This window comes from Neopelma chrysocephalum, unplaced genomic scaffold (assembly GCF_003984885.1).
Source record: "Neopelma chrysocephalum unplaced genomic scaffold, ASM398488v2 Primary Assembly neopelma1_188, whole genome shotgun sequence".
Classification (NCBI taxonomy): Eukaryota; Metazoa; Chordata; class Aves; order Passeriformes; family Pipridae; genus Neopelma; species Neopelma chrysocephalum.
In genome coordinates this window covers 2,159,893-2,185,646 of record NW_020897850.1, presented here as the reverse complement: position 1 = coordinate 2,185,646, position 25,754 = coordinate 2,159,893, and the positions used below count along the sequence as shown (strand labels likewise).

The following is a 25,754-nucleotide window of genomic DNA, read 5'->3' as shown; positions in this document are numbered from 1 at the left end:
ACAGCATAACAAGTGGATACTGACAGGCTTAGGAAAAGCTGAAACTGTTCCAAGTGGAGTTCTCTCCCTGCCTAAAAGCAGGATTCCATAGAAAAAAAGAGTCAAACCCCAGAGAAACATCACTCCAGGTACCTGCACATCCATTTCTAGTCAGAAGGACAGCACCCACCTCCCCCTTCTCCCTTCAGCCCTCATGTAGCTGAAAAGATAGGGCAGGGGAGCTTTAACAGGTTGTAGTTAGAAAACCCAAGTACCAAGCTCAGGTACAAATCCCTTCAGTCCTCTGTTTAAAATGCCCAGTCTTGCAGTCACCAAGCTACAACTCTTGACAGAAAACTTTTTAATTTTCATAATCCAAAGAGAATAAGTCCCCCTCCTTGAAATAAGTATCAGTGAAAGACCACCCAGTAATTAAAGCGATAGCAAACTACCTGTGTTAGAACAGAATCCTTATTTATTATCTGACACCGTTTAACAAATGTACTGAAAACTAGGAAAAGAATAAGCAGTGACAGCTTTGTGCTTATCCCAGATTGTTGCTACCATAGGACAGTTGCTTCTACATACTCAAGGGGTGTAAAGAAGGGCTTTGAAGTTGGCATCAGTGTCAAAGAAAGCAGTACATATTCCTCATCAGCTCCTCTGGAGGAACACTGGGACACAAACAGCTCCATCCTGTCTGTCTGACTGCAAGGAGCAGGTGAGGGCTGCAGTAATGCTTACTCCAGATGAGATGTCTATCAGACAACCTCTGATCAACCCCTGGAGCTGAAGGGTCTCAAAGATTTTTTTTCTTCAATCCAGGCATTTGATATTCACTGTTCGTACATGCTATATGCTATGCAAGGTAATTAACTACATCAAATCTCATTAGGGCAAGGTATCATGCACTGCAAGACTTCAGAACAGCTGTCCTTAGTTCATCAGTGCTGCTCATCTCCTGTTGCCTGGTTGTGTTCTGGAGCTTTTTTGGACTCGTGTTGGATGGAAGAGACAGTGCTGTGGGTCTCAGCACATTGGGCAGTTCAGCTGCAGTCCCACCCTGGCTGGAATCAGGCTGGTCACTCAGAGCCCAACTGTGGCCTCGGGTCACTTGGCTGAGCAGCCTGAGGGGTGCACCTTGTCTCTGCAGAAGGACCTTCTGCTCTCCTGGTGGGCAAGAGAAAGGCTTTATTAAGTTCCAGTAGAGACTGAGCAGAGCCCACTGTCACCACATTTCACAAAGGCTTAAATTTGGTACTTAAATCATTCAGCACCTCAGAGGCCCGCAGATCTATTTTTTAAATGAACATTTGCAATGCAGCCTTTGCTTTCCCATCTGTAACCCAGGAGAGCCTGGCAGAGCTGAGGGAACCCAGACCACTTGCATCATTTGCAAGTCACTGAAAGAGGGTGAAGCCCCGATACCCACTACTTCTAAAACTGAGTTAATTCCATCCCAAAGTTCAGTTTAGGAGTCAATCAGGCCTCCTGGATTTCCCTGGGCAGGGGGCACACCAGGCTGGGAAACATGCACAGACTAGGGGTGTTAGACAGCTCCAGCAAAACCTCACTCATTTATTGCAAGGGGTAACTTATTTCCTGTGGGCATGAGCCAAATAAAATCAAGGCATTAATTAGGATATTAAGCAATCTTTACAGATTCCTGCACTCCTTAAGAGTTTCCCAACTCCTGAATAGATGGAAAGCTGCAATATGTAAGAAAGAATATACAGGCTTTAAGTAGGCGCAAGTCCACTGGGTTTTTTTTCCAGCAGTCCTTACTGAAGTCTGGCTTAAGTAACCTTACAGTTGTGTAATAATTCCAAGAGCTGCTGATCTTAGGGTAGGAGATGGTAACAGAGTATTTTCCCATCACCAGCACTGGTGTGCCATCCCAAAGCAGAGCAGCAGCAGTGGCTGGTGGCAGGGTTTGGGTGCTCTCAGAGGAAGCTGTGGGGAGCTCAGTACTCACATGACAGCCCAGGACACAGCAGCCACAATCCCAGCAAGCAGGAGGAACAGGAGCACACTCAGGATGGAGGTAATGACAACCATGGCTCCACTCCTTCCGCCAGGCCAGGTGTCAACTTGCAAGGGAAGTTTAACTAGGACAGCATGGAAAGAATGTTCCTGGTCATCTCTTTTTGACCATGAGCACCCTCACCAAGCAGGAGAGGCAAAGTGATTATATCTGTACCTGAAGATGTAGGTGATCTATGGGAAACAGGTTTAAGACTCAATGTCAGCATTTAAAGTTCATGAGCTCTGCTCAGCAGGTTTGCCATCAGGGCAAGCATCTGTATTCCTGAGAAATGTCAACAGCACCAGATGCCATGACCTGCACCAAATCTCAAGCTGCACGTACAAACCTTATCTTTACTAAAAGAATTACAAACCTTACCTTTACTAAAAGAATTGTTTTTAAGTACACCAAAGTAGAAAATTATTCCATATTTAAGCCTGCTGCTCCAATATCGAAAGGCTGAAAAAAAAATCTCTAAAACTTCAGGTAAGGACTAGCTGTTGCTCCTAGAGCAGTAGTGTCCTAAGGCAAGCACAGCTATTTAAAGGAGCTGAGCAAAGCCAGACTTACCTCTTCTGGTTTTGATTGGATCAGACCAGAGGGTTTGGTCTTTCACAGTACCTTCAGTGCTGTCTACCAGGACATACTTAAACCTGTGGGGGAAAAAGTGTTAAATGGGGTATTTGTTGCAGCCCCCTCACTAGCATGTTTAAACTGCTGGATTAGCTGGCCAGTCTTCAGGTTTTGTCAAAGCATTGGATGCAGACAGTCAAAGGCTGCTAATCACTTCCAGAGACCTTATAAAGAACAGATAGAATTAATTATGGGAAAGCATTCTATGTTTTGTCATGCACGGCCTGCACTTTGTTCTTGAGAGCCTTGGCAGATGATAGCTTCCCAACAACAGTTTTCCTCAGCTTGCTATTCCCTGCTTGAGGAGCTTTGTTATTTAGGACAGCAAGGGGTTCTGATTTCCATATGGAGGTCAAAGACTTTATCCAACAACAGAGACCTTTGGCACTTTCCCTGCTAGAGGAGACTGTTGAAGAACCAGGCCAACATCAGATTTGGCAAAGAAATTACACTTCCATTCCACAATTTCAGAAATGAAGAGAGAAGACAGTTTTTGTAAAAATAAGAGCCCACAGACTTTTCAGAAGCATTTATGGCTCCATGTGACTGCCATTTTCACTCTGGCTTTAAATAGCTGGCAGCAGCAGAACAAGTGTTTGGGTGAGGGCTGTCAGGGTGCCCCAATTCCCTGGATGGCTGGTTTCACCAGGCAGCAAGGTCAGACAAGTCTGCAAGCTCCCTGGCCCTCACTGGGAAGCCTCCAGCAATATGAGGGGCTTCCTGGAGCTGGAGACCAAGGAGAACTCTGGCTGCCCAGAATCCCATCAAAACAAAGCAAGCAGAGCCAGATCCACATCTGCAGTTCAGCAGAACCATCTAGTACAAAATACACAGTGAATAATCTCAACAACTTGCCAGTCAAAATCGTTTTCTACCAGCAGTTTCAAATCAGGTGCTGTCACAGAATTACATAGGAGTAGATCTAGCAGCTCACACAGGAATTTTCTTGGTGGCCCATGAATTTGCACCACAGAGCTCAGCCCTGCTGGGGCACCACAGAGCACCCTCTGCAAGGTGCTGGAGCAAAGCCAGCCACCTTCGTGGCTACACTTGTAATAGAGCACTTCAGTTATGGGCTTGTAATCCACATTTTACCTTTGCTGAGGAGCTTACAGGCTCAGTGCTGCACCCCACTGTGTTTTAAGAGGAGAAATCACCTTTTAAGAGATAAGAATGATACCTGTAAGTCGTGTCTGGTGCGAGAGGTGGGTTACAGACATCGAGGAAGTTTGGGTCGTACAGACAAGTCCCGTCATCCCCGACTCTGAACAGGTATTGTTTGAGGACATCAGAAACTTTGCTGACATCTCCTGCGTCCCCAAGCCTGGGAGGGGATGCACAGCTGGGTACAGGGAATGCAGCAGCCTTGTAGGGCCCGAGCTGCCCCCCGTTTGTTTGCTGGAAGGTGCTGTCCAGTGCTTTGCTGCTGGCGTCAGTCACCAGGGAGCTCACGGCACTTGCTGCAGGAGAGAGGCTTTTTAGTCCAGCCCTTTCCATTCACCCTCTCTTTGGTTGGCATCTCGCTCTTCTACCCCAAAACACCCCCAAGAGAAACCAAAAATCAACTACCGGTGTGGTTGTGCCATGATCCCACCCCTTCCTGCATAGTTGTTGGTGAAGTTTTCATTCTTGTCCCTCAAACTGCAAAGGATCTCAGAGCAATATTTTTCAGTAGCTACCCTCCCAAAATTCCTCTTTTCCAAGGAGAACGTGGTGGAGCAGGAAGGAGGGTGGCAAAGGCTGCTCTTCCCACACACCACATATGGTTCTAATAAACATCCAGTAGATCCTGCCGTTCCAGATTTGATCCTACAGCCAAGGCAGAGCTCCTGAGTCACAGCTCTTGTCTCCTGGCACACAAACCCTTCGGCCTCTGGTCACTCAGCAGCTGGAACCATCCCAGAACTGCAGGAACACATGTGTACCTCCATCCCAGGCCAGCCAGGCACTCCAGTGCTTCCAGGGGAATGTGAAGGCCCTCTCAGCTTCCAGCAAAGCGTGACTCTGCGTCCAGCAGGCTTTGGAAGCTTAGTTGCACCTCTCAACCCTTCCCTGCTGCAAAGGCAAGGCACAGGTCCCAAGGGATGCTCCCAAGTTCTGTAACTGTGGGTTCATTTTTTTTATGGAGAGCCCCTCCAGCTGTTCAGTGCTGTCAGCAGCACAGCAATGCCAGTTTTTCCAAAGCTGTGGGACAGTGGGAACCATTTCTGCCTGGAAGCATCCTGCTGCAGCACAGTTCCTGCAAGAGCTGGGTTGTGAGAAGCTTTTAGCTATGAGCCAATGCAAAATTTAGCCTGTTTTGAAAAGGACACATTTCTGGCACAGGTTAGAAATATAACTTAAGGGTCAATGGTAAGTTAGAGGAGTTCTGACACCCCTCCCTTCAATGGGAACCAATAGCAAGGAAAAAGATACTACCCAAGACTCTCTCTTCCCTTAGGTTTGTTTCTCCACATTATTAACCTTGTCTCCCTGCTCTCCCAGTCCCCACTTTCATAACTCTTAATCTGGCTCTGTGAACAAAAGTTGATGCATAAACAGGACGCTTTCATGGGAAGTTTTCTGGGTTTTGTTATGTTTTGTTTGCTTGTTTGGTTTTTTAACCTTAGTGGGTAGATCAAGTCTGATAGCAACATTAAGAAGGAGAGAGCCAAAAGCTGCATATTACTTCTTCAGAAATCCTTTTATCCTCAAGCTTTCTCATGTGCTGATGCATCTCCTTACCAGACCTGAGCACAAGGTGTTAAGAAAGTTAAGTTCTTTTAAATTTTTCCTTCTCCCCACTCCGGGAGACATCCAAGGGTGAGCCAATGTCTTTCCCTGCAGACCAGAGACAAATCCAAACAAAATTCCTTCCAGTCTGCCAAGTAACAAGTTTGCATCTGCTTGCCTTAAGAGCAGCAGAAGACATTTCTGTGTGTGGAGCCCATTTTGTACAGATTCACCCAACTGTGCAGGAATCTGGGGTGTGACCACAGGTCTAGCATGACTTGTCTTAGTCTAAAAAATAAATCAATCAATCAGTCCTTGCAAGGGCTGGCAGATTTTTCTCCTTTCCCTGTTCAGGCCCACCCCCATCCAACTGAGTGATTCCATGCAAAGCTCAGTCAGGTGGTTACCTTCTGGAGAGCCATAATGGCACTCACCTGACTCCTCCATTGCATACAAGTAGATGGTGTAAGACTTATTTGGGTGCAGTGAGCTGTCAAACACACAGAAAGGTTTTTCTAGAGCAACTGTAGTAAGAGTGGGATTGTTTGTAGCAAGCTGAGGGGCTGCAATTTGGGGCTTCAGCCTTTGATCTGAAAAACAAAGTTACCAAAAAAGGATGTTGAAAAAAACCCCCAACAAAACCAGAAAAGCAAGAGATTTAGAAAAGCCTTACAGAAAAGAAAACTGTCTGGGAGAGGCACTGGAAAAATTAAGTGGCATTAGAAGGAAGTTTATGTCAGACACTTCCCCAGAGCTTCACTAGAGAAACTTTAACAGTCTTCCAGCAGAGTACTGGGCTGAATCCCTGAACTCCCAACACAGGTCCTACAGCAGAGAGAGGAAGCCAAGACAAAGAAAACAAAACAAAACAACAACAACAAAAAAAACCCCAAAAAAACAAAACAACCAAAAACCTAAGAGAAACAGGCACAAAGAAGAGCAAAAAAAAAAAGGAGAAGAGGCAGCAGATGGATGTTTCTTACCTGCACACAGCTGTCCCAAGCAGCAAAATGCTACTACAACCCAAGAGCTGCCCATGCCTGAGCCCTCCAGAAACTTCCACGACAGGAAAAAGACTGTTGGGATGCAGCCCCTGCTGAAGAGCTCCCACATCCACTGTGTCCCTGCAGCAGCCACACCTCCTTGTCCCCAGCAGGTGCCTGCAGGCAGGAGCTGCCCACCCTCTCAGCACCTCCCTGTGTTCTCACTGCCCCCCTGCTCAGTGCTGCCAACCCCCCAGCTCTTACCTGCTCCAGGTGAGGAAGGTGTTGCAGCTTTTGTTTCTACCTGACAGTGGGTACCACTGGAGTTCTCAGTGCTATGGGTTTTTCCCCACCCAAGTCACTGAGAGCTGGCTTGGCTCTTTACCTCCTTCTCTCTAAAAACTTTTGAAACCTCTCATGCAGAGAAAATTGGGAGCTGAATATCTGAACCCTGCATTCAGTCTGTATCATGGATGGTTCTCACCTGAGGAGCCCTAAGTGAGGTTACAATTGCCTTCTGAATTGTTTTCTGGGTTACATCCTGAAAACATGAGCCTTCTGCTTCTGGTTAACCCTGATGTGATTCAGGGCAACTACATGAGGAGCAAAACCACTGGAAATCTGAATGTGACCTGTTGGACTGAATTGTTCAGCTAAGAATATTCCTGATGAGTAATTGCTGTTACAAATGGTATATTACGTAAGAGCTCAAATTAAAAAATTATTAATCATCCACTTAAAATAGGCTGAGAGGAAAAAAGAAAGTATCAGGGAGGTCTTACAGAATTAATGGGGTTAACGTGGTGTCACTGCAGCAACTCCAGATTTACATGGGTATCATCACCCAGGTTACATTCCCAAATCCATCTCCTTTATGGATATAAAGGCTGTGGGGCCCAGAAATCTGTTTGAAATGTGTAATCAAATGGTTAGAATGCAATTTCCTCCCCATATGTGTCTCATTGCACTTCAAATTCTGCACGTCATCCTCAGGGTGTTTGGTTTGACTTCCCTCTCACACAACTCTTTGGGAAGAATACTGAATACAGGAGGCACCCTGCATTTGTGCTGCTGTAGAATAAGAATGAGTTGTATTATTCCTTCTTACTCTACAATGTACTCTAAACCTGTGGTGGCAAAAGTACTCAGGTAAATCAGATTAGGCCAGAAAAGATCTTAACTTTCTCTCTTTTATTCCCAGGAATCTGGTTTGTAACATTTACACTGTGGTGTTAGTTGTGCAAACTTGGTGCTGCTCTGCTCAAGAGTTTTTATCCTTTAAAGCAGTACATAGTGATGCACAGAACCTGTAAGGTTTCTGACTCCACAGTAAAGCAGAGTTTAACAGCAGTAATATCTGTTTCTCCATCATAAAAGCAATACTTTCTCTGAACAGTTTCCTGTAAAACCAGATCCTGAATTGTTTAGACAAGTAACCCTTCCAGAGAAACCAGCAGTGGCTTTTTTCCCCCTTAAGACAGCAAATAGACACATTATATGCCTAATCAAATAAAAAATAGACAGCAGGACATATTGAATGGCAGAAAAAAAAGAAATATTCTACTTCGTGGCATGCAAGCCACTTTTATGTGGTACAAAATACTCTTCCAACTTCTGTTGGAAAGCATTGCTCCCTCGTGCACTTTCTAAAGCATCAAAACAACAAACAAGGAAGAAAAGATACCAGTTTTAAGAATCAACATCTTAAGGCTGTTAAATCAAAAACTCAAGTTTTTTATTTTGAAGGTAGAACTTTTTTGGTTGGTTGGTTGTTGTTTGCTTGGTTGGTTTTGGGGTTTTTTTTGGTCACAGGGTGACAATTTTACCCACTGTTTTCCGTGTGGCTGCTTTTCTAAGCCATCATGTTTCAGTTGGGTACCAGCCCATCTTGTGGCAGAATTCCCCAGCCAGGAGGGACAAATTGCCTGTAAGATTCTAAAATTGTTGGGTTCACTCCATGCTCAGAAAAGTCTCAAACAAAGGTAGACAATGAACATGACAATGACCCCTCTCAGCACCATCTGTGCTGGCAGATGTGTCCCAAATTAGGGCCAGAGCTCATCTTTGCTTACATTTGTGTGAATCCATATTAACTGCACAGAAGTCAAGGGAGCTGGTCTGGATTGAAAGGATGTTACCCTGAACAAAGGGAACCTCAGTATAATTCCAGTGTTCCCTGAAGGAAGTGCAAGAGAAGACATCAATGCAAATTCCTATGTCTTCAGTTAAGCAACAATGACAATTTTCTTGCTCTGTGTTGCCTTGTGGCAATTCTGGAGTCATTTATAGGAGCCTCTAGACTCAGTTGGGATTTATTGCTCCCCAACAACAAAATTTTCAAGGAAATGAAAGAGCATTATGATAGAATCATCTCATGCTGATATTATTTCTTTTTATAAATGGCTTGATTTAGAGGTTTACACAGCGGCTGACAAAAACTGTATATTTTAACCAAAAGAAAAATATGCATTTTAATCATTGGGCAACAAAGCTGGTGAAGGGTCTGGAGCACATGTCCTGTGAGGAGCAGCTGAGGGAGCTGGGGGGGCTCAGCCTGGAGAAAAGAAGGCTCAGGACTGAGCCTTCAACTCCAACTTCCAACTTCATTCTCCTGCTCCCTGACAGGAGGGTGGAGCCAGGCAGGACTCTGCTCCCAGGGAACAAGGGACGGGAGAGGAAACGGCATCAAGCTGTGCCAGGGGAGATTCAGGCTGGACATCAGGAGGAATTTCACCATGGAGAGGGTGATCAGCCATGGGAATGGGCTGCCCAGGGAGGCAGCGAGGTCACCATCCCTGGAGGTGTCCAGGGCAGGACTGTTTGTGGCTCTCAGTGCCAAGGGGTGGTGGACAAGGCGATGCTGGGTCAGAGCTTGGACTCGATGAGCTCAGAGGTCTTTTCCAGCTTGATTGATTCTGTGGTTCTCTGATTTGTTTGCTGACTTCAACTCAAGGAGAACAAGGGAAGGGAAAGCCCACGTCTCCCTTGGAAACCCCCATTCAGCACAGCGGCAGCATTTCAACATATGTAACTGATTTATACCTCAAGAAAATGAACTATTTCTGCCTTCCCACCCCTCAGCTGCTCGATGGGGAGGTGATTCCTTACTCCGCGTTGCCACCTGGTGGACTCAAAGGTGACTCGGTGCCTGCTCTGCTTTTGGAGTTTGGGAGCATTGGAAGCTTTTCTGGTTTTCCCCATTTGAGATTTTTTTGTATCGTTTGCCGAGGAGAAACAAAAGGGAAGCCCAGAAAGTGTAACCATCGCAGGGAAGGAGCGCAGAGAGCATTAAAAAATGCAACAACACGGCACGGGCATCCCAGAATTTGTCAGCAGACGGGGAGTGTCTGATAACATTCACCCCCTGCACTAAACAAAGCTTGGCAGATTTCTCTGTGCCTCTGTTTATTCCACTCTTTTCCTTATGCTTTGGAGTTTGTATGGAGTGAGTAAAAACCCCTGAATTTCTGCTGCTTAGGAAAAAAAGTGTCAATAGACTCATCATAGTTTGACACCATTTCTATTACAAATAGCAACCTCATTAATTTGCACTGATGCCTAAAAGATTCTTTGAGAGACATTGCATTTTACACATTAGTAATTTGATCAGCAGAAGAAAGATCTCAACAGATTAATGCCTCAAATAAACACCCCTTGTCCAATTTAATCTTAAATGAAGCAGTAAATTGCCGCAGTGAAACACCTGGGGGGTGTTTTTACTAAAATATTTACACAACATGCTGGAGATCACTGGAAGCTACGTCTGCATAACATTCCATCAACTTATTATGGCAAAGATTTCACTTTGTCCCAAAGTACTGCATGAAGAGGGGACTTGGTTACAGCGTGTGAGAGCCTCAGCAGGAGGAAAAGACCAGGTGATCTGATCTCTTACTTTCATGTGTGGGAAAGGCAGGAAGGAAGATGAAGCCTGGCAACCTGAATGACTCTAGGATTCTGAACAGGAATAATGTTCAGGTTTCCTGAGAACAGTACCATCTAAATCAGTGTCATCTCTCATCCAGCCATTTCTCTGTACTAGAAGGGTTACAAAAGCTGAATTTATACTAGTATAGATATTATTCTTCAGGCTTTAACTTTTAATATTCAGAATTTATTTCCTCACAGTACAGGATCCAATTCTATTTTTACTTAGGAAATGTGTCTCACTTTATTTCACATCCATTACTCTAATGGAGTTACTTCTGAGGTGAGCAACAGTTGGCCTTTAGCTACAATCATTTTTATTCCCTTCTAATTAATGATTTTTAGAACTTTATACATTGCCTAACAAAACAAATTACTATTCATCTGTTCTCTAGACATGCTGCCTTTGACTGTGAGTTCTTCTAGATAAGGTAGTAATGTACTTTTTAGGAAAAGAGGGAATACTCTGCAGAGTCAGTAAAGGAAAAACTGAATTCCAAATGTTCAGCTCGAAGGCAGTGCAGCCAAAGCACCTGCTGTGCCAAGAGTGTCTTTGGGCAGTTCAAGCACCAGAAGGAAGAAGTCAGGCAATCAATGAATCCTGCTGCTGAACAATGCAGAGGAAGGGAACTAAAGGAATATTAATTTTAATCTGGAAAATATGTAGAGCATGGCCTGGGATTAATGGGGATGGCAGAACCTTGTCATTTTGATTTTTTAATTAAGAAGACATTATCTGGGGCAATTATTTCCGATAGGAACAACTTCACATACATTCATCTTTTGGAACCTAAGCAGCTGCAGCTTTTGACTGGCACTTCAGCTGATATTTCTGTATTATCAACTTTTATACCTTAAAATTGTGTGTAATAGGGATGAGTTGCAGGTCATAGTGAGTTTGTAGTCACTGTTGTATTATTTTGCTTTTTATTTCTTTGTGATTAAAAGGACCAAGTATTTTCTTCTCCTTTTTTCCACCTAGTTTTCTTCCTCTTCTGCTTTATTTTTATCCCTTTGTTTTCACATGTTCTTACTCAGCTCTGACACTTCCCAAGCTGTTGCTCCCTGAAGTCACATGATAATGTGAAGCATCTGGGTTAGGACAAAACATACATTTTGCTGTAATTTGGCCTATTAAAATGATCAGGGAAATGCAAAAGGGCTTTGCAACAGAAGCCTGGAGAGTTGCAGTCCGATTTCTGCCGTGGGGAAATCTTTTAGCAGCAAAACACAGAAGGCACCAACAGAAGTGAGTACAGTGTCCAGATTTTCCACAAGACGAGCAAAATCTATTAATGCAAGCCAAGCTTTGTTGGTTTATGAAATAAAATTAAATCATCTCTTTGTGTGTGCCACAGGACTGTGTGGAGGGGTGAAGAGGGAACAGAACAGTCAGATTTTACCTGGTGATGTTGTGCAGCCCTGCTTGTGCTCTCCTGTCTTTCAGTGCCCTTCACTTCCCCAGAACCTATTTTTAATTATCATCTATGCCCAGATTAAGAGTCTGTTTTAATGCACAGTCTGAACTGAGATTGCAGAGAGAAGGTGACAGAAGAAAGTGAGTCAGTCAGACCTAAAAAAGAAAAACAAATCCCAACAGGCAGAGGAAGTCAGTGGGAGAGTCAAAGCCCAGAGCTGCAGGCCCTCCAGCACAGCACCCTCTGCTCTGCTCTGCTCTGCACTGCACTGGGTGGCTCTTCAAAATGGGGTGTTTTGTCTTTAATAGAGAAAGAATAGGTAATTAAATGAAGACAACAGGAAATGGCTTCTGCTAAGTGATCTGCTCTAGGGAATGGTGTTCTGGCAGAGAGAAGCTTCATCTTCCATGTAGGACCTGTCACTTTCTAGATTAAGGAGAATTTAGGAAGATGCATTGGAGAACAATCAGATAATGTAAAATGAAAGCTACTTGCTGTATGATAGTGTTGTGCAATACCACAGGGATATCACTCATGGGCTTGAAACCTCAGAATGAATACTTTAATGGGGACATAACTGAAAATATCAGGGGAAGCATAATAGGTAGTGCCTTATGTGTCTCAAAAATGACATCCATACCTCTTAAAATAGCTCTAACAGCTCCTAGAGCAGGCAGACCTGTGCCACAGCACTCTGTGAGTTCAGGTGAGTGAGGTATAGGGATTGAGGAATTGAACAACAAACTAACATGTCACACCTCTAATCATTTCTCAAAGCTTGACTGGGCTGGATATCAATAAACATGCAATATTTCTCAGGGGTGATGGCACATCCAGCTGGTTTGGTGCATTTCTATAAAACATCAATAAGGTCAAAAACTAAACACAAGAAGGACTCAAGTACATTACTGAGTACACAACCTGTGATCTCCTCATGTTCAAACACCTGTAGTAAACAGCTAAAAGATATTTTGAAGAGGAGGAATTCTATTATTTTATGTATGAAGATGCTGTTTTGTCAGTCTACAAGTTTTCTTCTTTTTCCCCCATCTTATGGCTACAAAAACTGCACAGCAAAACAGCTGCTGAGAGGGGAAAGACACAAACAGTTGGTTCAGAGAGAAAGTCTTCTTACTGACAAGTTATTTGTAATTTTTTCATTGGTTTCTCCCAGTTCCTTCAGGCTGGTCCTGTAAAGCCAGACTGAGGGACTGGGGTGTGAGCTGAGAGGACAATTCCAGCTCTGAGAGTTCATAAGCACAAAAACTAGCAGAGAGGCCACGTGCCTACATCTCCAGTGCCCCAGAAAGATGCAAGGGAAAGGTTTTGCTCTTGGTGTGCAGGAGATTTATCCTCCTTTCTGTGTGCTAGTGGTGGTCAGGCAGGGCACTGATGGGGACATCACTGCAAATTCCCAGCACACAAATGATTGGCAGAAACGGGAGAAGCCAAAGCAGAAATCCAGCCATGTGTGTCCACCAGCTCCTGACAAACTTCCCTGGCTGCATCCCCTGACCTGGCTCACCCTCAGGCTGTCACGACTGTGTGGCTGAGAACATGCTTGAAATGATTACTAGTCTGGCATTTCAATTTAAAGGCGGTTGATTGAATCAGCTTAAGTATTAACCAATTTTGTCCCCATTTCAGCTAATTGGGATCTCAGCAATGGAACATCCCAACCCTTTCACATCTTGTTATGGAGACGTTTCTGGCACAGCTGGATGACTGAACTGCTGTTCGAAACAGCCATTTTCTGTCAGCTTCTCCAGAATAATTCAGGGAGGGCTTTTTTGCCTTGTTTTCACGCCTGAGTCAGCATTTGGTAATTATTCTCTGCGTGTGCCTTGCCAAGCTGTTCCTGTCCTCTGCTCTCTGAAGTGGGTGATGAAGTGCAGTGGCATTGCAGGGAGGTGTATCTGCCACAGACACTGCCCTCAGCACTCAATTCTCACACCCCAGTGCCAGGAGCAATGATCACTTTGCTTTGTGAGGAGCTTTCAGCCACTTTACTTCCACCACACACCTTTTCCTGGTCAGGGTTTTCCTGAGCAGAATCTTGCTCAGGACTTTGTCCATTTGCCACTAAATTGCTCTGATAAAGCCTGAGGGAAGGTTCCTCTTGGGGGATATCTTTTTGTCGAAGGCCTTTTTTGTTGACAAGTTGCAGAGCTCCTTAGATTGTCTGTGGTCAGGGCTGATGACAAGTCATTTTTCTCCAAAACACTTCCCAAGGTACTTTTATGAGCAGCTCCAGTTTTCCCATTGGATAAGGAATTTGGCTGAGCTTGCTGTGTGAATTAAATGTGCACATTTTCTGGCAGGACAACATGGAAAAGTTTGCACCATGTTGGAAGTTTGGAGCTGTAGAGTGCATCCCTGACTGTGGAAAGTGGGATGTAGCTGGAGGTGGGATAACCTTCACAAATACATGTAATCTTTGCTGTGCTGATACTGAGGAAGCCTTAACAACTGCAACATTTTTCTAGACAAGCAAATCTGAAGTTTGCTGAGTGAAGGCAGAAAGCTGTATGAAAGAAGAGGTGCAAGCTGAAGCCAGCATCCATGCCTCAAAAATGTCTCTGGAAAAAGAAGCTGCAAAACCCCTCCTGTATAACATAATTTGGGAAAAAGCAGTCCTAGGAAGAACAAGCAAACATGTGAGTCAACATTGTCACAAAAGATGAAGAGGCTTCTGAAAGTCAACAATGTAAATTGCTTATTAAGGAAAGCAGAGTTCTGAGTGGCAGGTTTATATTAACTCGAAGAGCTGTTACAAATAAACAAAGGAAAAAACAAGAAACAAAAAAAAAACAAGCCTGTGGACAAATCACCCTCCAGAGATGGAACACTGGCAAGCAGCACAGAGAGCCAGTGATGCTGACAAGGAGGTTCAACCGTTGGAGCCAAAACTCAAATCACATCACAAAGAGAGCTGTGAAGAAGCTTTACAAAACATAAACCCAGTGCAGCTTCAGGTAAAGGGGAAAAGCTTTGAAAGAAAGCAGTCACAAAAAGCTGGAATTGGTAGGGTTATCAGCAAAGTCAGTTAAGAACCCTATGAGAGAGGGGAAGCTTTCTCATCCATGTGAAACAGCACTTCCTCCAAAATGCCAAGGATGACCTAAGCACAGGCACAAGCTGTGCAGGCTTTGGGGCCCCTTCAGTTTTCTGCAGAGACAGAGCTGACTTAAACAGAACTAAAGAACTGAGGCAAAAGTAAAGAAAGAGTAAGTTTTCTTTCCAGAAAACCAAGGACCCACCAGATTTTGCCCTAAGAATAGTCATCAAGGAGATAATTGAATAGCAAAAGCCACCAAATCTCATATATTTTAGGAAAGCTTTTGACAGGCTGCAGCTTCAATGTCAGTCTGGAACATCTCAAAGTGTTATGAAATCCAAGGAAAATAATAGGCATTAAAACTTTTATAGCAGGGCATAGCTTTGCATTTTAAGCAGACATAGCTTCAGAGAACAATTTAACCCACTTAATTGGTGAGCAAATAATTACCTGAAATGTGAAAGTGTGTTTTTGAAAACTTTCTGTTCAGTATTAACTCACAGAATGGCTGAGGCTGATCCCCTGCTCCAGCTGGGTCACCCTGAGCTGGTTACCCAGGACCATGCCCAGATATTCTGTTGGTATCTCCAAGGATGGAGGCTCCAAAACTCCTCTGGGCAACCTGTGCCAGTGCTCAGCCACCCTCACTAGGTGGCTAAGAACTAAGAAGTGTGGGGTGGCTGTATTTTCAGTGAATATGAGAGCTCATGACTAGTTAAAACTGTACTTGTCATGGATCCTAAACAGTTCTTTCTCTTTTAAAATTCAGATGCATTTCATGCCACTGCATGCTCACTGTTCAATTGGCAATTGAACAGACCTATTATAGACTCATATTTTTATGGTGTGACTCACAATTATTTTAAAAAATCATTTTCCAGGTAATGTAACATTACGTATTCTAGAGTTTCTGCAATTAGAGAAAGCTGCTGCCACTCTTGTATTAGTGTCTTTGCTTTAGTTCAGTGATCCTTAGGCTGTGTATTCCAGCAGTCTCAGACAGGGATTCTGGCTCACAAGCACCATCAATATCATTCTTGCTTTGTGATAAAGGAGAAAAAGCTGTGAAAAAGGGAGAAAAGAACCTATTTTTTCTGCATCAAAGCACCTCTAGACAAAACAACATTAAACAAGTGATGTTTCAGTAATATAACATTTTTAATTTGGACACTTTACTGTAAATTAAGCTTTTGACTATTCTTTGGGTTTTTCCCGCTTATTTCTGTTTCTTTTTTTTTTGTTGCTGTTGTTTTCAAACATGAACAAAGTTTGCTGCTTCAAAGTTTACTCCTGAGTAAATTTCCTTAGGAAATGTTTAGTTACATTACACAAGGGGGAATGGTTTTAAACTGACAGAGAGCAGGTTGAGATTAGATATTGGGAATATAGCAGCTATCCTGTACCAGTAAACCCCTCACTGGTGACACAGTGCCCATCTTCCTTTAAGAGATATTCGAGACTTTATTCATGTTGTCCAGGTGAAAAGGAACAAAGACACTTTGGGACAGTGGAACCTTTTTTTCTTATTAGTACATCTGTTGTGTTCAGGACAACTCACCATCTGTTTTAGCCTATTTTAAAGGTACTGGATGAAGTTCAGGACTTACTTGAGAAGCAGTGCAATGGAAGGGGTGGAAATGTAAACCAGGGCTGGATTGCAGCTGGAGGTGTGTGCTGTCAGTGGTAGGCAGGAACAAAGCAGGGACAAGACAGGAAGAGCTGAATATTTAGCTATGAAATGCAGTGAGTACAGCACTGTTGGCCATCTCTGCATTCCAGTCCACCTCCTCTTAGGCTTTGGCTTCATGAGAAACCCTTCTAGAATATGAGGAAACCCTTCTAGAATACACAAAGGGCTGCACGTTGGGTACAAGGGGTATTCTGCACACATTTGTTTCTCAGCACAGCATGTGCCCCTTCTACATTTTTTAAAAAATTCTTTTTGGAATTAGACTAGGTTTACTAAATGACCCTGTAAAAAAAGCACCCTTGTGGTGTGACAATGCAAGCAGTGACAGGTGGAACAGCTTGTCATCAACCAGCCTTGCTGTGTGCATGTGGGCCAAAGAGAAGAACCTCAGGCCAAATGTTCTGTGTCAGGTTCTTAAATCTTCATATTACATTTAGCAACAAGATGCTTCTGGAGCCCAAAAACCTTTTAGTATCTGGCCCCTGAATTAATAGCTTGGCCCTTGGAAGCCTAAGCACCTTAAGCATTTCTCAGACTCAAATAGGTGCCATAGATCTTTTGAAAATCAAATCATAATGGCCAGGCCAAAATGGAACTTCGGGGTTCAAACTGTACTTTCCTGTTTGTAAAAACGGGGATAAATACCTGTACTATAGAATCTCTCTCTTCTGGGGGGCTGCCAGTGCTCTCACAGTCTATCCAGGGAAGGCACAGGGTGGTCTATCCCCCTCCTTTATCCTAGAGCTGAGCAGGCACACGCTGCCTGCCCCAGGTACTGCCTCAGGTCAGGGATTCCGGAGCAGAGTCTTTGCTGCACCACACACCCCCTGCATGGACCCCAATTCCCAGCTACTCCCAGAGCCAGGACAGGTTGGAAGGGGAGTAGGGGTTAAAGCCAATACCTTTGTTATTCAGGTCAATCCTTTCATAGTCGCTTCAGGCTTCATAAATTCAGATTCCCCCTTGCGCTGGGCCAAGGGGAAAGGAGAGGGCGATACATCTTTAAGTACTGAGGATGAGATCACCTTCTTTTTATAGAAACTGAAATCATCCAAAAGCTGCACAGCAGCAGGCTGAGCACGTTCCTTGAGCTGCATAAAAGCAGCACTATCTGGGAATTTCTTTCCAAATAAAAAGGGAGCACACACCCAGCCAGATCTTATCTTGAAATATGACTCTTGGACACTGCTTTTATTTCTTGGAGAGAACTGGGAGGTTTGACTGGTTTTATGTTATTATTTCTCCAGTTATTTAATTCCATCTTTACAGTCATGAAAGTGAAAACTAGGTCCTTCTTTTTTCACCAGGTATGACTGAGAAATCATTAGAACACTTTGAATCTCATCTCGGAGAGGAAAAGCCTGATGTAGTGATAGAGCAATTACTAGTCACAGAGATAAAGCAACAAAGCCCACATAGAAAAGTATCCTGCCCTAATACTTTGCATTTTCAGACAGGCACATAAGAAAAGGAGTGAATATTGTTCCACATGCAAAAACACACACAAACACACACACACAGACATCCAGCCTGAGACTGGCAGAGGCCAGAACTGGGATTCCTGCAGGAGGGATGACAACATTACGGGGCATGTTTGCAGGCATGCTTGCCCCCCATAAACACCCCAAGAACTTATTTATTCTAAAATTAGAGTCCAGCAGGTGCCTCCATAAATCAGAGCAAGGCCTGCCTGTAACCACACATTGTGCAAGCTGAGTGACATCACTTTGTTCTGACTGTTCTGTACCCTCATTGCTCACGTAAGTCACGCTACAATCAGCCCTTCTTGTGCTTCCTAATTTTAGGAGAGCTTTGGTAGTTTCATGCAGGAGCTGGCCATGTTGGCAGGTTTGTCTCTGGCTGGTTTCACACCCCGTGGCTTTGCCTGGCAGAGGAGAGAGCTCACAGAAGGTGAAGTTATTTGAGCACGTTCCTTCGGGGGTGCCTGGGTCAGGTCAGCAGTCACTGCCTGGTTCCCTGAGCCTGGTGCTCCTTGTGCCTGTCCAGAGGACAGGGTGCAACCAGGATTTGAGCTCTTGGTGTGAGTGGGGCTGCACAGGGTGGGAAGTGAGAAGTGCTGAAGGTCTGAAAGCGCTTGTGGAGTAAAGGGGCAAGGAGGTGAAGCACTGCTGTGGCGTTCAGTGCCTCGGCTCTGGGTCCCATCTCCCAGCCACAGGACCCCTGAGCCATGGAGGAAATAAGGCAGACATTTGGGGTGACAACTGTAGGGAAGTGTTTCTCTTGGTCGTCATCAAACCAGGACAGTGGCAACAAAAAAACCAGAGCACAAGGGTACAACTGGGCTGCTGGATCCCTGTGCAGACCAGAGGGAATCCATGCAGCCCAGGATATTCATTTCAGGCAATCCCAAACTGCTTAGAGGCCCCATGCCTGTGTCCATTCAGCTGTGCCCTGTGAGTGAGTATCCAGTGGGACAAGCCCCGGGAATCCTGGCTGTCCTGGCCCTCCTGCAGCAGGGCTGGCTCCACACCAGCACCGAGGGCAGGGCTTCCCACAGGGAATGCAGCAGCCTGGGGGAAAGCAGGATTATACCAACCACTCTGCTAATTGGAAAGCGCTTCCAAAGCCAAGTCCTGCATGATCTATTTGGGGATGTGTAAAGCAGGGAACTGGCTGGGAGAAAGGACCTCCCCTGTTTTTCAAAGCCTGTGTGTGTGCACGTGCACTCCACAGTCAGTGTCACCTTGATTTATGGGTGCATTTGCTGAGCTTTCCTGTGGTGCAGGCAGACCTCTGAAGGGTGGTATTACAGTGTGCTGGGTCCTTATAGGAGTGGCACAGAGCAGAGAACCCCAAAATGGAAAAGGTGGTTACAACAGAGTGTGAACTTCATTTCAGAAACACTGTGTTGTCCTGTAGCTGTCCTTTAGGCTTTCACTTTGATAAGGCTCTCAGAAATTCAGCTGTGAAATTTCACCCCACCTTCATTAACAGCCAAACCCCAAGTACGTGCCATGAAAAGCAGACAGTGCATAACTGTCCAATATAACCATCCAAGACACTTCTATTAAAGATTTATGGTATTTACCAACACAGGGCTGGGCCCTTAGCACTTTAGTCTGGCACAGCTCCACTGGTACATAGCCAACACATCCCAGCCTTCAAACCTTACTCCAAGGAAAGCCATTATCCATTTCATGAAGGTTTTGCTGCTTTGCTCTTTTTTGGGGGTCTATTATTTTATAAAGGGGAGGCCCTCATTTTATGTACTTTTGTACAAAGCAAGGTATGTGTGTGATAATTTTGCCTTTGATTGGTTTATTTTAATTGCATTCTCTAAGTTTATAGCAGGAGAGTGTTTTAATTGCAAAAATATACAGAAATGCTCAGATTACAAAGTCTTTAATTGTATCTCATGTTTTTATTTTTCCGTGGGCCCTAAGTGTGTTCACAGAAACAAGATGGATTACAATCAGAAAATGGAATGTTTACTGATACCTTGTTTTATCTTCAATAATCATTGCCTAGCTCTGTCTTACTCTGAGGAATTCAAACTCATTCTACCATGGAATAATCAGTATTCTCACATACATTCTTACTGTTTTCACCATAACTATCTGATTATTTCCAAACAAATAATCACATTTTCATAGAATCTGTGATAAATATTCATTTGATTGTTGGAAGGCTGAGGCACAGAAAGAATCATGAACAAATTTCCACTCATCTGGAATACCCCGTGTGAGAGAGCAGGAACTATATATTTTTCACCTCTGTTGTATTTTGTGTCATTTGTCCAGGTGCAAAAAACCCAGACTTAATTTAGGCTGAGCTCTTCTCCAGGAGGTCATATTTACTAGATGAATACCTAGTTTCTGCAACATCTAAACCAGAGATATTCCAGAAAATCGGTTCCCTACCCAGTCCTAAATCAATTGAGCAACAGCTAGGAAAGAGTGTACACTTGTGAATGTTTGTTTAAACGGTTTTTGGATTTTTTTAAGTGTCTTTTTCAAAAACCAGTCATTCCAGAAGTTACATCATCACTTTAAAGCAGTCATTTCAAAGACATTGTGGCACTGCATTAAATAATCGACCTTTTTTTGCTGTCCAGCTAAGATACTGATACTTTCCTAAGCTTCAAACCAGTGTCAATAAAAAGAAGGTGCGTGAATACGTGAGGCATCTCACCACTAAATACCTCTAAAATGAAAAACTCTGGCTTTTTTATGAAGGTCCATTTTGCTGCACAGACAGGAATTAAAAAACCTGTGCACCCACAGCCCCAGAGGCCAGCACGGCTGCTTTTGTGCCTTTATTGCATCGGGCCAGAGGTGGCTGAAGTGTGCTGTGATCCCTGGAAATCCGTGCTTGGAGCACATGGGGGTGTCCTCGGGCACTTTGCACTGCCCTGGCTGCTCACCATGGGGATATCAGAGCAGGGAAAGGCACTTCCCGCTCGGAATACCCTGCGGAGATGTGAGACAAGCTCCGAGCCACCCCTGGCAGGCGGCCACGCCTGGCAGCTGGGTACGGATGGCAGGGGAAGAGCTGCGTTCCCACTCCAGCCTCAGCGCCAGGAGAACTCCTTAACTTCGGTTTCCTCTGGCTGTCACAGAACAGGAAAAGATGGGAATTATCCTTGTGAAGTGCACTTACACAGAGAATAGGTTTGGCCAAGTCCTGGTCTCAGTTCCCGGTGGTATTGAAAGTTTTGATATTGTAAGTTTGTTGTAAGTTTAATTTGTAAGTTGTCTGTTGTAAGTTTACAACAGTTAATAGGAGAAAATGTGCAGAGCCCTTGTCCCCTTCAGCCAAGCAAACGCTGCCCAAGCTCGGGCAGTTCTCAGCTGCACAGGTCGAGCTGCATTTTCCGGTGGCACACGTGGCAGAGCAGCTTCCACACGAGTGTCAAGTGCAGCTGAACTTGCCCAGGCAGAGCTGCCTGCAGTGCCATCGAATCTGAACCAGCTTTGGAGGTACTTGTGGTATTTCTGCACTGTAGACATAAGGAATTCTTGGAGATGGAATTCTAAACCAGGTCCAGGACTGTTCCTGTGGAGTTACTTGACCAGTGCAGAATAAATAATGCAGCTGTTTTTATTTGCTGCTATTTTCTGTCAGCCTTCCTGAACGAAAAAACATGCACAGAGATAAATTGTGTTGTAGTTTCTTTCAGTTGTTCAGAAATCACAAACCATCATCCCTCTGTCTCTCAACATACAGGAAATGAGTGTCTCCCAAACAGCCAGAATTCAGAGCTGCAGGTTTATTCCCACGTGGCTCAAACACTGATGTCATGACAAATGTGTATTTTTGAAGGAATTTCGTTTATTCATAAAAATTCGTCTCAGAGTCTGAAAGGAACCAACAGTTAACCATTTCTTTGATCAGGAAGAACATCAAATGTGTCTCTCCATGTTTTCATGTGCTCTTATCCATAGTTCCCAAGCTTTCTGCTGACTTTCATGGCTGTTTCACACAGACTCTGTTATAAAGTAGCCTAACATTTTCCACAATCCACCCAGTGTTGTCTTCAGCAGAGCTTCCACTACACACAGCTGTCCACCATGGGGAAGGAAACGTTCTTCCCTGGTATTGCCTCAGTATATCCATTTATTTTTATTAGGTTTGCTGTAATCTCCACATCAGATTCACCCAATGGCAGCTATTAGCATCTCTCTGATTTATTTGAGAATGGTAATGAAATACATGAATATATCACAGCATAGAAACTGAGGAAAAACAGATCTACTGTTCCACCCCACTGAGGAACAGAACATAAATTACTTCCTATTTTTGCACACAGGATATTTGCTTTTGTGCAGAAAGGTTCTTGTGTCTAAGCAATGACCCAATATTTTTCAAAGAGCTGTATTAAACCAAAATCTCTTTATAGCCAAAAATTATTGTATTTAGTTTAGAAACAAACCCTTTTATAAAGTCAGTAACAAATCTTTCAATTAGCCCAGTGTCGTGGCACCCCCTCAGTGCTGGACCAATGGAGCAGCAGATCCACGCTCCTCCACACCAGGATGAGTTTCAAAACAAAGTCTTATGTCTGCTTGCTTTCAAAACCTGTCTCATGTCTTTGGTTTGCTCATAAAGATGTGGTAAAAAAACATTTTGAGAGTTATCAGCCTGAGCTGTGAGCAGGGTTCCTTCTCCTCGTGGGCTGCAGGATTCACCCAGGTCTGACAGGAAGGTTGAGGCTCACAACCAGCTACATGGAAGGCAGATTTTTATGGATGAAATGTCAGGTGACATCCGAGCTAAAGACCTGGCACTTTGGGATGCTTTTGTTATGACAGTTTCTTTATCTTGACTGCTGCCACGTGTGACTTCTGAAAGACTTCTGACATGTAATTTCTAAAGCTTTATGCATAAGCAATAACTGGTGTGTTTAATCTCCTCAGGACAGGCACTCTCTTCCTTTCTACGTGCATAATAATTAGACCCAGCATAATTTAGTGCCTGTGGATGTTGTGTGGGATACTGGAGCATCCAAAGCTATATATGCATTGAATTTTCCCTTTAGTTGAATTTGAGAATATTACCCTTATTCTTTTCATGCTGCCCAATGAAGAAATATGGTCCTCACAAGTGGAGTTGTCCCTTTCTGCCTGCAGAGCCTTACAGGTGTGTTTGCCCTGCACACGGAGTGCACACAAGAGGAACTCTGCCAGCTGTCCATGACACTCCCAAATGGAAGCACTTGTCAGAACTAACACCCAGCCAGGATCCATGGACAGAGAGTGAAACACTCACTAATTACCTCCCAAGCCTTCCCATTTCCTTGATTGAGCCTGGCACGTGGATCCAGCCTGTGAAACCAGCGCTCTGCAGGGGCTTGATGCTTGCATTAGGGACATCAGCTCTTCCTGACAGGAAATCCCTTTGCTCCCTTAATGCTTCCACAAAGAACTAGTGAGAGGCAGGAAATCATTCCGTGAATTTGGCATCTGATGCTCACAAACTTCAGCAGTCCCCGTAAGCAGCTGGGACGAGGTGTAAGAGTTGGCATGCACAGGAAAGCCTTCAGCTCAGAGCTGCCATTGCAGCATGACTTGGCACTCCTGATGTGCAACACTGCCTGGAGAAAGGATTTTCCTGACAGCCACACTTTGGGTGCATTGGCAGGGACAGCTGTGGAGGAGGAAGAGATGTTTGCAACATAGCGGGTTTTTTTGGCCTTAGCAATCAAATCCACATTTCAAGAGTGAAAAGTTTCTGCCTAAATTCGTGGCATCAAGTAATCCTCAATGTTCTATGAGCAATTAGATCTGTGAAATTCAAATTGATGTTCTTCAGCTTATTTATGTTTAATTTGCTAAGGGAAGCCTTTCCTCACTGGAAAGAGGCATCCCGCCTCCTGAAGCTCCCCGAGTGCCTCTTTTTCCATTGCACTGCATCAGGAAAGGCAATCCCACAGCCCTCTACCTGAGATAAGCACACATAAGCTCCCTAAATCTGACAGATGTCTCTACCTTTTAACCTGATCTGGGGAGCACTTTTTATAGTCTAAAATATTTGGCCAAGGAAGAACATGAGGGGCACCCAGAAATCATGGATGGCCTGAGACTCTGCTGCTGCTGTGAACCATCTCCTCTGGCTCTGCCTGCACCGGTGTGACCAGCATTCCCTGGGAAAGCATGGCAGTGTGCAGCTGGCCAGGGAACAACCTGCCACTGAAGGGAAGAGCACTGGACACCTCACACCTTCAAATCTCTCACTCTTTCCTCCTGCCAGGACCCAAATGCCTTACAGAGTAAGCTTGTCTACAAGCAGTAAAGAAGCTTTGACTTCTAACACACACAATCCCTCTGAAGCACCATTTAGGGGATTCTTTAGGCTCTATTAAAGGAGGCTACAAGCCCAGTTAAGATTTACACACATATAAATTGCCTTTAACAGGAGACAGTGCCTAAACAATATAGGAAAACACATGTACACCCTTCAGAACTAAAACCATCACATCCAGCCATGGAAAGCTCCACTGTATTTCAAACAACTTCTGGTTTGTGTGAACTACCAACATGCTTATAGGAACAGGGAAAACTAAACTCATGTCACTACAGTTTGAAGTGGTGAACCCTTGGACAAGTCATTACATATTCTAGACCTAGGGAGTTACACAGAAAAGGGAAAGAAATTAAACCGAAGTTGTTAACCTGATATTTAATCACACTGTCTTACAGGTTCCTCTGGAACATCAGTAGACAAAGGAAGATAACAAAGATAAGCCATCCATCAATTGCAGTACTACAAGTTTCATGATTTAGGATAGCATTTTTTAACAATCTGGACATTTAATGGAATGTGAAAATATGGAAAACCAGACATTTTGATATATCCTGAAAGCACTGGTTCCACTCCAACTCCCCCAAGAAGTTTGGGTGCATGTGCAGCATACACTTGAAGATAAGCTGTTTCAGGGAACCTGAGCTTAGTATTGCCCCAGCTGCAAATACCAGGCTGATAGGAAATCCTGGGATTAGCTTAGACCTGCTCATATCAATAGGCTGGGAAGAGCTGACAGGTGAGGACAGGTCATGCAAACCTAGTTCACTTAACATTGACTGCTTGCTTCTGCTAAACTTGGAATTATTTTTTGAAAGTGTTTTCTTTCTCTCAATGTCCTGCTTCTGCTTAGAAATTCCAAGGGCCAGCCAATACTTCCAGTCAAGGAAGTATTCCATGAGTGACACCACATTCACATGGATGGGGAATCCAGAGCTCCAAAAAGATGGGTGTCAGTGAACACTCTTGTATTGTGATTTGTGCAGACATGCAGTGTATCAGGGACTAAGATGCAAGAGTCCTTATACTTTCTCCTCCCAGCCCACTGTTCCAGCTCTGTCATAAAGCTGTTGCCCTTTGTTGTCACTAATTACACCTGTGTAATTAATTAGGGTCTGTGCTGGAACACTCCTACTACTCTCCAGATTCCTGCACAGGTGGTCTTCATAAAGACTGACTTAACTCTTCTGCTGGGAAAAAAACATGAAGTTCTATAAGAGCAACCTACACTAAAAGTTATCTTTGTGCCTCAGAATAAGCCAGGCAAACTGACAGGCAGCTTGTGCCACTGAGGCCAGGATAAAACCACTTGTCTTTCACACCTAAGTCTGAAACTCAGGAGTTAATTGTTTGTAATTCAGCTGGATGCCCAAAAGTTAGGACTGTTTGAAGTGACTGTGAATTGTTGTGAACTCACTAGATGGGTACCTGTTTAATACACACAGGTATAATTTCTATCACTTTTTTTGCAAGAAGGGCAGGTCCCACGATTTATGAGATCATTTATTGAAAGGAGTAATAATCCCTCTGGGTCCTAATGAATGCTTTACAAGCCCCTAAACAGATG

General features: G+C 44.2%; 1 protein-coding gene across 1 annotated transcript in view; it reads right to left on the bottom strand.

Moving 5' to 3' along the window:
• Positions 1-354: 354 nt before the first annotated feature.
• Positions 355-25,754, bottom strand: part of UPK3A (uroplakin 3A) — a 29,042-nt gene continuing 3,642 nt past the window's right edge. Inside the window, exons 2-7 of the mRNA XM_027702534.1 lie at positions 21,047-21,142; positions 5,785-5,940; positions 3,819-4,098; positions 2,576-2,658; positions 1,955-2,087; positions 355-1,149 (exon numbers count right to left, since the gene is read on the bottom strand). Of these exons, the coding sequence (XP_027558335.1) occupies positions 1,062-1,149; positions 1,955-2,087; positions 2,576-2,658; positions 3,819-4,098; positions 5,785-5,940; positions 21,047-21,142 (836 nt within the window). The 3' untranslated portion in view covers positions 355-1,061. The remainder of the gene's footprint in view (positions 1,150-1,954; positions 2,088-2,575; positions 2,659-3,818; positions 4,099-5,784; positions 5,941-21,046; positions 21,143-25,754) is intronic.